This window comes from Pogona vitticeps, chromosome 5 (genome assembly GCF_051106095.1).
Source record: "Pogona vitticeps strain Pit_001003342236 chromosome 5, PviZW2.1, whole genome shotgun sequence".
In the NCBI taxonomy this organism is placed as follows: domain Eukaryota; kingdom Metazoa; phylum Chordata; class Lepidosauria; order Squamata; family Agamidae; genus Pogona; species Pogona vitticeps.
Genome location: NC_135787.1, coordinates 70,523,485 through 70,535,900, shown reverse-complemented (window position 1 = coordinate 70,535,900; position 12,416 = coordinate 70,523,485). Strand labels below are relative to the sequence as shown.

General features: G+C 39.1%; 1 protein-coding gene across 1 annotated transcript in view; it reads right to left on the bottom strand.

The window, feature by feature from the left end:
• Positions 1-441: 441 nt before the first annotated feature.
• The window catches only part of KIT (KIT proto-oncogene, receptor tyrosine kinase), a 103,898-nt gene continuing 91,923 nt past the window's right edge, over positions 442-12,416 (bottom strand). The window contains exons 18-21 of the mRNA XM_073001249.2: positions 8,359-8,470; positions 8,133-8,232; positions 5,653-5,758; positions 442-2,922 (exon numbers count right to left, since the gene is read on the bottom strand). Coding sequence (XP_072857350.2) covers positions 2,797-2,922; positions 5,653-5,758; positions 8,133-8,232; positions 8,359-8,470 — 444 coding nt within the window. The 3' untranslated portion in view covers positions 442-2,796. The remainder of the gene's footprint in view (positions 2,923-5,652; positions 5,759-8,132; positions 8,233-8,358; positions 8,471-12,416) is intronic.

Genomic DNA, 12,416 nt, shown 5'->3' with positions numbered 1-12,416 from the left:
AGGTGAAAATAGGGCTACACAACGGCCATACTCCATTGGTTCCTGTACACATGCAAGGGTTTTGAGATCCACATAGTACTCCAGGCATGCCGAGGTGACTTCATTGTCAGAACACGAAGATCATTTCCAAGGGCATTGGGAAAACTTGGTGCACAGATGGAACCTTTTATTTCACAGAAGAGAATGGGAAGCCCCCATGTATGTGGAGCTTGGATCAAGCTATTCCTCACCAACCTCAGCAGACTTCTGAAAGGTGCAACAGTATATGTAACTCCAGTGCAAGTGCCAACTTCTTAGGACTACCTAACAGATTTCTATAAATATAACCCCAAACAGCATGGTATAGGACCTAACTCCAGATCAAATATTTAGCAAAAACCTAGTGGCATTCAGTGCAGCTTGAGGACACCAGCAGTGATTTCTAAAATTAACTCGCAGTTGGGAAACTAATTACTCAATAATATTGCATTTAAGCAAACAGCTAATTCTACCAAGAAAACAAAAACTCAACAAAAGTGGCTGTGACATTCCGTGTAAATAACAGGGTGCTAAAAGGGATGGTACCAGATGTTTGCTATTCTTTCTGTTGGGCTCTTTGCTAAAACAGGACCTCACAGAAAAACAAAATGAGTAAAATGTTGTGAGCTGGTCCAGTAAAGATGTTTTTAAAGCAAACAGCAAAATAGAGAGCTCACTGCTAGATCCACCTGCCTACTAGAGTATATGCTCCATTTAGTACTAACATGACCATTGACTAATCTCATTATTCTTATCAATGCTGCCAATTCTGCATTGCAGTGTTGCAGAACAAAATAAGCCCTTTTTCCAGGATATGAGTGTTTTGATACATCCACTTTCAGTAATTTGGTGCTACTTGAATTGCCATGGGGCCCATTCTATGGTACCTGGGATTTATAATTCAGCAAGGGACTTGCAGATTGAGGAGGCTGCCAGAGTTCTCCCTCAGGGAATATTTAGTATCTCACTAAATTGGTCACCAGCTCTCACAGTTAATATTGTATGTGTTGCGGGCTGAGCACACAACACATACAATCAATGAGACTTAGTTTGATACCAGTTGAACTACTCCATCCTACGGAATCTTTGGATGTGTAGTTTGGTAAGGCACGGGAATCCTTTGTGAAAGAGTTATAGTTCGTTCCTCTAAGCTACAACAAGGGATTCTTAGTATTACACCAAACTACAAAATCTGAGACTTCTGGAGTTAAAGGTAGTATCAAATTGCTGTAACTGTGCAGTGTAGCTGTAATTCTTACTGGCCTTCTGTGTAACAAATGTACAATGGACCCAAAATAATTTTTGAGGAGAATAAGAAAGCCATTTGAAACTGTTCAACATACACACAGAGACACATATGTGTACACATACCTATGTCCTCAAAATAACTGTGAAAAATGAACCTCTGCTTTTGCAGGTCCCTAGGTCACATTATTAATGGCACATCTATTTTTATGACTAAACTACAAGAGCTATATAAAGAACACGCAATTGTGTCTCTTACAATACAAACAGACATATGCCTTCATCATAACCTGGCCAATAATTCAGTTGCATTTTCTTAAACAAGATCTACCATAATTGATGGAGATGCAACTATTTTCTTAACTTGGCTTTGGACATACAGCAGTGTATTATTTCCTCCCATATTATAGGAAATGTATGTACAGACTGACCTTCTAAAGTAGATAATGGAACAAAAAAAAGACTACTCTGGTCAGCAACTGTTGCATTAGAAAAGGTAAGCATGTGTGTATAAATGCGAACATTAAAAGCCAAAGCATGGAAACTGTCTTCCTCTGTCTCTCCCTTGCTCTCTTATGTATCATCTGCTTAGAATGAAGATGTAGAAATTTGAGCTAAGAGATTAATAAGAAAAGAACAATCTGTCATAGGCCAAATCCTTTACTATGTGCCAGCTCACATGTATGGAGCACAAGAAGGAGTACAAGCAGTACCTTTTTTTACTAGCAGCAGTATCCTGCTCCAATTCATAGCATTCATGCCAATCCAATCCAAGTCATAGCATTCATGCCAGTCTAACTAACCAACATGGTTCGAAATTCAGGGAAGCTGGTTTAAGTCTTTCTATTTCTATATTTTCAAACACAAGCATCAACTTCCTATCTTCAGCTCTCAAGACCTGTTGGCTTTTCAGTTTCAACTGTGAAGAATTTCAAAGAGCTGGGGTAGCTCAGGGGGCTGGAGCACATGGCTGCAGAGACTAGGGTTGGGCATTCAGTCCTTACTACATCTTCCAGAAGAGAGATATCAGTCAAGATCACTTGAAGTGTGTATGGCTAAGGGACTTTGCCACCTGCATGGTCCTGGGCAAAATGCACTGTCCCAGAGTACCACTGGAAGGAAGGACTAGTAGACCACTTCTGAATGCTTTAAGCCTTGCAAACATTGGGAGGGTTGTCATTAATTGGAATCAACTTGATGGCAGACAATTTTTAACTTGCAAAGAATCCCATAAGCAATTTCCTTCAAATGTTTTTTCCACACCCAAATTTTAAGATTCTTTCTCACTCCTACACTACAAATGCATATAACATGGCAACTATACACAGATTCTAGCAAACAGTGTAACAATGCTATAACTGTGATGGGCAATCTACTTTTGTTTCTAACAGTATGCATTTTTTTTTAAAAAAAGAGCAGAATAATCACTGCAGTATTCCTACCATTCTTGGTGTACTAGAGAATAACATGAGAACAAACAGAAGTCATTCCTTTAAAAAAACCCAAATTTCACATGATTGGCTGAGTCTCCTCTCAGGCATCTTCATGTGTGAGTAGGGGCTGCGTAGATGAAGCACTGCTGCCCACAGAGTTAATTCTCACAGAATGATCTGTAACGCTTCCTTGATTGCATATGCCATTTGTAACATTTGAGTAAATCTGGAAAAGATATTAAGAACAGTTAATCCTCAGGAACTGCACATAACATCAAATGCCTTTGTATGTAATTCCAGAAAGGGCTGACAGAATTGTTCAGCCAGGCTTTTGATTAAAAGAGCTCATGCTGCAAACCTGGATACCTGAAGGACCGCCTCCTTCCATATGAGCCTACCCGGCAGTTAAGATCTAGCCAGGGGGCCCTTTTGAAAGAGCCATCCCTCAAGGAGGTAAGAGGGATGGCTTGTAGACAAAGGGCCTTCTCGGCAGCTGCCCCCAGACTATGGAATGCCCTCCCGACTGAGATTCGTCTGGCGCCGACACTGATGACATTTCGGCGCCAGGTCAAAACCTTCCTGTTCCAGAAGGCTTTTAACTGAAATAATATTAACTGTGGGTCTGATGGCAATTTTATATATATTTTAATTGTATTTTAATTGTACATATCTTTATTGTATTTTAAATGCTGTAAGCCGCCCAGAGACCTTTGGGTAGTGTGGGCGGCATATAAATTAAAAAAAAAAAATTTAATAATTTCCAGGGAAGTGGCCCTATTAGTTTATTACTACAAAAACAACAATGGAATATATCCATTGAGATTTAGGCAACCATTATAATGTTAATTGCAAACACTAGAAAATTCTGTTTCTTTTCTCTGTCAGTTAACAATAGAAAGACCCAGAATGCATAATGAATAGAAGATGGAACTGCAAAAAGTCAGTGCAGCAGAGAAGCTAAAGTCCCCCTTTCGAATTTTGCTTTTGCCATGATCTTACTATGTGTTTTCAGGAAAACTGTTAGTTCTTAGCATCATCCTTCCATTAGCAATATGACCTTGCTGTGGCATCTAAAAGATGGGCACATTTACTATGGCATACATGTCCCTGAGCTAGAGTCCATTGAGCTGGCTCCATACCTCAGTGGTTTAGGTATCTACTGTGGAGCCAGAGGCTGGGAGTTCATTTCCCCACTGAGTCTCCTGCAAAGAGAGTCAGCCTCTGTGACCTTGGTAAGCTGCGCAGTCTATCCCCTAGGAAATGGTAAACCACTTCTGAGCATTCTCTACCTGGAAAACCCTGGAAAGAATTAACTTGGTGGCAGATCATTATTATTAAGGTCAATTCATCAGTTGCATGGAATGTTATGCTGTACTATAGGTATACTGTATATGCACATTTGGTGAATGGAGGAAAGGAACTACAAACAGCAAGGTCAGTTCTGCATTTCATTCATATTTCCCTTCTTTCAACCATGTGTATAGATTTGTAACCCAGCATACTGTTTCACATGTCTGAAGAAATTGACTCTTGTCCATGGAAGCAATAGACTTGTTAGCCTTTGAGTTGTTAGATGAAAAAAACTTTTAGCCATTCTTTTCTTATGGTTATTATTTTTCTTCACTTTGTTATTTATTTCTCTTATGTATACCACAGGTTGGCTTAACAGGCCACATGCATCCACCTCCAGGAACACTTTTGTGGCTTCAAATGCCACCTAAGAGCTCCCTATTAAAATTATACATAGTATTTTTGACTCAAAATGCCCTATTTCTGCTTTTGGATGCTTTTAAGGTTGCCATTTTTGCAGTGGGGATGGAGACGGGGCCCACTAACTCTTCCAAAATGAAATCAGACATGTGATTCAAGCTCTTATTTTTCCATTTTTTGTAAATGTAAGAAAATAGCCATTGCTGGGACTACTTGTGGGTCTGACCCACAAACCCAGTGAGGTTGCTCTTCCTGATATACACCTTTTTTCAACTGCAAGAATTTTATTCACATTCCAGAGGGATTTTGGTTTTCATTAGATTGATTCTATCACAGGACAGAAGACATTTCTCCATAACAGGTAATTTCAACATTTGCAAGGTAGTACTCATAAGTGGAGGTTATCAGTCTTCATGTGACAGACTTACTCTATATGAAACAACCCACAGTTCTACAACCATCGACAAAGGATGCACCCATTTTAAATTTATACAAGTCAGGTATATGTGTCTGACAAAGTTACTTTGTGGTGGCCAACCCCCAAACCATAATTTTCACAAAGTCACGGTGGTTGTTCTTGTTGTCACTCATCCCATTTCTCTTCTCTGACTTGCTGGCAATTGGATTGTCAATGGCTGGGCTGGGTGCTCTGGACTGCATAGTGTGATGACCCTTTGGTTTTACAAAGGCCAAAGAATGAGTGCAAGAGCTCACTAGTATCTGCAAGAAGCCAGGAGGAGCACTCAGTTTTCAGAAAAGCTACCACCTGGAAGCCACAATCTACCTGTGATGGGAAAATTTACAGGCCTTGGTCCAGCTATGAACTCCATGGCAAGTATACTCATTGGATCAGTTGCTGAATTGATCCACTCATGTACACCCCACTGATTCAAGGGCTACACTTGGGTATTCAATGAGCATACCCTAGTTGGCCCCGGTAGTTCAATTTAAACCTCTTTTTTTGTGCTACCACTTTCAGAATCCCCCAGTAAATACAGCCAGTGGCCATTCTGGCTGGGATTTTCTGGGAGTTGTAGTCCATAAATCTAACTTCTCCCATCTTGCAATCCCATTATCGGCCATCCCAGCAGCTAGATCTACCAAAAATGGTTAGAATATATGCAGGTATGGCTTTTAACGATGACTTTATCTCATTCAAAACATTCAGGTGGCCAAGAAAGCTGTATGTTACAGTCCGCAGTCACTTCAGAAAAGACACCAGCCACTTCTTGCTAACAGAACTTACATGGTTTGTGGTATCTGAAATCTGTTGTTCAATTAGTTGCACAATTTGTTTAAAGGTTGGCCTCTTTACAGGATCTGCATCCCAGCAGCTCTTCATTATCTGATACCTTGAGATATGAAAGGAATTTATCAATTGAGATGTAGGCAGTACTTACATGGTGAATCGCAAACACTAGAAAATTCTGTTTTCAAAAACTGTAATCTCCACTAGTTAACAATAGAAAACCCAAAATGTATTGCTATTTGGTGGAACTGTACAAAGTCAGTGCAGAAGAGGGGCTAAAGTCTCCCTTTCAAATCTTGCCTTTGCTATGACCTCACTATGTCTGAAGCCAGTAGCAAGTCACTGCTAAAGCAGCCCCACTGAATCAATGGAACTTATGGAGGAATTGAGTCACCAAATACCCACTGATGCAGTGAGCCTACTCTAGTTGCAGCTACTGGATTTCAACCACTATGTTCTTTGGGCAACTGCTGGTTCTCAGCCTGTCCTCACAATAATTCTGACTCTGCTGAGATCATGTATTATAAAGTTACGTTTTGAAGCCCCAAAGTGTTCAGGATTGTATTTATTATAAAGCCCCCGATAGTCACAAAGAAGTGCTGTGAATATAGTCAGAGGTATATTTCAGGTTTCCACTGTAGTTACTTGCATGTCTGAATTGACAAGTGATTCAAAAGTGGAAAAACAAGTTTCTATATTCAGTTGTTTGAGCACTTACACAAAATATCAGATACTTTCATTTTCACCCTTAATCATGAATGGCTGTACTGGAAGATAAGAGTGTGGCAGCTGTCTTGGACAGCAGATTTGAGGCATCATGAGAAGGCAAGAAATTGTTAGTTTTATTTATTATTATTGTGCTTTTATCATACGTGAAATGCCAGTGTAATGGAATCTGTCTAGAATTAGCTGCCTCAGGTAGCAAAAATTACTTGGCTGCCTTGAGGTATGCCCCATAACTTTGAAAAGAGGGGAGCCTCACAAAGCAAAATGCCTCAGGTTGGTCCTGCCTACAGCTCTTAATAAGGCATACACAAAGTACTGTTTGGTTGAAGCCCTGGTAACAAATTCTCATAGTCAATAATACAGGTGCTGTGAGCTGGGCTTTCTTGGTCATCTATGGAAGTTCGATTTATAGAATGATTTGTTTCTTTCTTTAAATCCCATCTTACCACTTGAATGTCACTACTTGATTCTACCTCAGGTTTTCTGCTTTCACCCTGTCTGCTCCTAGGTTTAGGTCCTTATTTTTATTCCTGTCTTCACTCTTTTAGAGATGTACATTTCAGCTGCAGTTCTGTACCTAGTGTGTGTTAGCACGATACTGTTGGAAATTCTTTTAAAAAATAAACAAAATGATGTCTGAGAACATCAGGTAGTAAAGATCTAATTATCAAGAGCAGCTAACTGTTGGGGTTTATTAAATACAATAGTGGCAGGAAACTTTGGACTAGTGTTCCCAAAAATCCTTACTGCTGCCATACAGGATGGAGCTGGTGGGAGTTGTAGGCTAAAATGTCTGGAACGCTAATGATTCTCTACTCTTGGCTATAACAAACAAAATTCAAACTGGAAGAGGCTGACACCAGAACATCAAATTCCATTTAGCTAGTTTGTTTGAGAGGCTTTGACCATTATCATTATTTGTGTAACAATTGGTATCATTAGTTGTGTAAGGCAGTATGGAACAGCTGTGCACACTCCATAAGATCACACTGCACATGCTGATTACTCTAACACAAGGTCCAAGTGGGCAATGCCAGATGATAGCCCAAAATTTGGGTGTGTTTATGAACAAGATTTCTAGAGGTGGTGTGAATTGAAAGCTTAATTGTGAAGCCTACATAAAGTCATTTCTCCCATATTAGCCAAAACAGAATGGAACAAAACAAAGACACATATACAATTGTTCAAATGGACCATATCTCAGTACTAAAACAATTGCTTTGCATGTACAACGTCTGATATGCGTATACCTGAGAGAAGCTCAGCAGGGAGTGAAAAAAAAAGACCTTATAAGGTTGTCTGTCAAAGCAGACAATACTGGAACAACATGAATAGGTAATATGCTTAATTTACGAAATTTGCCTATGATGCTGCATCCACAATTTCTTGGTAAGGGATATTATCCACCTTGCTATTCAATGTTATTATTCAGGTGCTCTTTTCTTTTAACAGAAAAACATTATTGGGGGTGGGGGGACTAAGCAAACTAAAAAACGAATTCCTCAACCTTGCATGCATGTACTTGGGACATCAATCTCACTGATTTCACTGGGGCATACATCCAACTAAATAAATTAGGAACAGCTGTAAGGAAGTGATAGTGGAATCTATGAATATTCAGTATACAATTAAGATTTCTTCCACTATTGCAGCTTTAGAAAGGCAACCCAAAAAAACTCCCATTGACAAAAAGACAAAAATGTTATTTAAATCAAAATCTGGACGCTGTCATTTTCCATTTCAAAACTCACATTTCAGCAGGTGCAAATTCTGGGCTAAACATTCTGTATCCTTCCTTAATCCTTTTATAGAACTTGGAATCCACAGGCATTCCAGGATAAGGACTGCTTCCTGTTAACACAGAACGTATCTGTTAATATACCCTATCGTGTTTTTAAAATGAGAGGAATAAACTGTCCAAGGAACTGGCGTATGGATTTGCACAAAGTACAGACTTGATACTCAAGTGTGACTTACCAAGAGAAAAGAGCTCCCAAAGCAGGATGCCATATGACCAGACATCGCTCTCAAATGTGTACACACATTCAAAAATACTTTCAGGTGCCATCCATTTCACAGGGAGTCGTGCCTTTGCAGACAAAAGAAAGATGAGGAAAATGTATCCCTTAATAAAACAGGCTATTGTGTATTTGTATGGCTGTCAACAGGTTTTAAAATTTTTCAGCTAATTAAACCATTCACCTCTGGACAGACTAATCATTATGATTTTATTTATATATTTTAAAGCATTTATAGTCTGCCCTATAGCATGAACTCTGGGGGCAGCGTAAAATAAGAAAAATGCAAAAAAATTGAAGAGTTTAAAATTATTGTTTTTAAAATTAATACAGCGTTTAAAACTATTTAAACATGTGTACAATATAAAACATGCAAAACAATTCAACTATTTAAAACTATTTGAAATAGTATTTGAAAACTATTTGACTACATTTGTATATTACCACAATGTGGGAAATAGAAGTCGTTTACAATTTAAGAAAGAAAAGCTACCGCCCATTGTTACAAGTATTGGCTGTAACAAGCATTTGCTTGTTTATTCTGTATTACAGTAATACAAAAATGAATGAATGAATGAATGAATGAATGAATGAATGAATGAATGAATGAATGAATGAATGAATGAATGAATGAATGAATGGCATCCAACAGGCCAAGGGGCCATTGGGAAGTTCTACTCCTTGGCTGCCAGGCTGAACATTACAGAGAGGGTGAAATCAGTCTGATTTCATCCTTAGAAGAAGCCAGAAGCTGTGCTTCATCTGCTCTGCCAAAAAGAACACCCGCTGGCTCAGCGACTGTAACGCAAAAGGCAAGCACTGTCTTTTGGTACTTGTTCACATGCATGAACGAGTACCAAAACTGCCTTGACCTTACAGGCCAATCATTCAAATCTGGTTGTCATTGTCAAGTATAACTTTTGCTCATGAATCCATCTATCAACTCAATTAAAGCTTGCAGAGCCAAACAAGAAAGTGATTTCCATCATAGCGCAAGGAGCTACAGAGATGTGACCACATCAGTACCACACAATACCATCAAGGCAACAAAAGGAGTGTTCTTTCAGAACATTTTTGAACATCACCTGGCTATTTCAGGTGGAAAGGATGTCACAGAATCTCCAGTAATATTGACTGGCCTGCTTTTACATTCAGAATTTTGAGATCGCATTTAATATACTGGGATGGAATTCCTTTCTGGCTTGTACTAGCAAAAATAGTTCATCTGATATCTTATAAAAATGCTGAAATTACTACTTGTGGTTACTTTTTTTTTAACATTTAACCTCATATCATCTGAAATCCATTCACAGGTCTGGCAATCCTTGCAACCCAAAGGATTTAGCAGTCTCTACACGAAGCTCATACTGTGCTAAACCACATTGTTATATAAGATGATGACAATGATCCTGTTTATTCAACATTGATTCATAGTATCCCTTGTTTTTTATATCATCCCATGTTGTTTTTATAGCATTCCTTCTAATTTGTACCTCCCCAACTATTTGTTTTACAAACACAATGCAAAATCTTGCAACATCAAAATAATCTTAAACCAGTATCCAAAGAAGCATGGCCTACTCGTTTTAGTACAAACACTTAGTACTACTAGTGTTAAAATACAATTCTCATTTGCTGTGTCTCATTCATTCTGTCTCAATCTCATAATCAGAACCTGTGTAGCTATAAATCCATGGCCTGAATATTGTATTCCATGTATCTATAGAAAAGGACTATGTCCATGAAAACTCAAGAGAAATAAAACTTGTCAATTTTAAAGTGCCAGAGAGGACTTTTTGTTGTTTTTACTAACTTTGCATGTTCAAACGCTGTTTTAAGGCTTGTGTTTCTTGAACATCGGTGCCTGTGCCAGATGGCAAACCTCTTTTTTTAACAACTGAAGAGTCTTCCTAAAACAGTTTGCAATGTAGCATGGAGAAGTTCCAATGCAATGAAAATAAATTTAAAAATCTAAATGTCGTTCAGGCTCTTCTAACGTAACTCTTCTGAGGCTATGACTGCACAAGCAGAAGAGTGTGAATAGATCCATGGTGAAATCACACCTGGCAAGTTGGGATTCTCTGGTTATTCTGCTTCAGTTGACCACTCAGGAATCAGCAGAGAGAGGGGATGAATTTGCCAATCAACACTTGTTAGCACCTTATTAAGGCAGTTCTGTTGCACTTGTACAGGTTTGCATAAGGCACAGTTACAGTAGAGTTATATTAACAAGCTGCAAACAAGGAGTGGCTGCCAATTTCTTCCACTCTGCTGATTTCCTCCTCCACTCCTCCCCTTTTTTTAACCTCCTAAGTACTCTACTCTACTGTAGTAGTGCTGATGACAAGCCTTTTTAAAAATGGTTTGGAAACCAAGAGTACTTGGTTGAGGGGAATGGACATCAGTGTAGTTTCTACAGAGGTGCCTCGCTTGACGAGGATAATCCGTGCCGTTGAAATAGCTATTAAGCAAAATCCTCGTCAAGCAAAATTAAAAAGCCCATTAGACTGCATTAGAAACCGGCTAAGGCATTCTAATGGGTGAAATACCTCACCATAAAACGAAGATCCTCCATAGGGTGGCCACTTTCCGGTGCCTGTCTTGCAAAAAATGCCTCCTAAAAACAGCGGGGGGCCATTTTGAGAGCCAGCGGCCATTTTGAAAACCACTGATCAGCTGTTGAAAAAACATTGTTTCGCGAAAAATTGGTTCCGAAGCAGGGAACTGATCATCGCTAAGTGAAAAAAACCCATTCAAACATTGTTTTGCGATCGCTTTTGTGATCACAAAAACATTATCGTGAAGCTGATTCATTGTTAAACAGGGTAATCGTCAAGCAGGGCACGACTGTACTTCCTTGCTACCTCTCCTTGAATTAGGCAGCTGACAGAGCCAGCTTCTAGTTGCCCATTGCATCAGTTCAAGTAATCAAACCACTTGAACAAATGCAAATGCATTTTTATTTAGAAAGTGGAAGCCCCAGCAGAGGAAAAAAAGTACAGATTGATGTGTGTGTGCATGCATGCATACATGCATGTGTAAATGCTGGTTTGCATTGACTTGCATGTTGTTTAGTCAATGGAAAATAACACAAATCTGACTGTCCCAAACCCAGAGCATTTTTCACAATTTTTGTTGCTGTCATTGATCCCGATTCTATTTTCCAAGTTCCAAATGTCATTATGGTCTGTACAATTACTAAATGACCAGCTGAAACTTCTGCTTTTCATCAAAAATGGGAAAAATTGCTCATTTGGATAACTCCTGGAACATCTTGGCCAACATAGCCTGTGTTGCCCTTGTTTTCCAAGAAAGCAACATTTCCCGGCTCTGGTTTTCATATCATCACTGTACAGTTAATTCATTTTCTGTAACTTTGTGGTGGCTTAGCTTTTAAATCATGGCACTTTAAATGACCCATTGTAAATGTTAGACAGTTAGCTCCGGACATTATAACAAGGACATACTGTTTGCATCCAGGAAAACATGTATTTCTGCTGCATATAGCTACTTGAAAGGAGCAAAATGTTTGTGTTACAGAAGGAGGGAGGTGCTGTCTGCTGTCACTTTACAGCGCGATCAGGCTTCCCTTAGCATCTGCTAATGGCAGACCCGATTACTGGACATCTTCTGTTCCCAATTCCTAGCAGCTGCAGTGAAGCTCTCTGCCGACTCTTTCATACCATGAAACATCAGGTAACTGAGGACACATAAACCCTTTAATTTAGACAAATGGAAGGCAATTACTTACTGCCCACCTGCAAGCTGTCCTGCACTTAAAGAAAGAAGCCAAGATACAGTTAATTAGATTTTAAATTAATTGGTATTTCTCACTTTAGTTTCTCTGTATACAGAGACACTATTAAGAGGGATTTCAATCTAGAATTTGCTTGTCCATGTTGCTCCTGTTCTTTATATTCTCTCAGCTGCCTGTCTGTTCTATCCACACTGAAATTTTCACCAGGAAAGCAGTGGAGGTAAAAAAAAAAAAACAGAAGTAAGATAAAAGGATGCAGC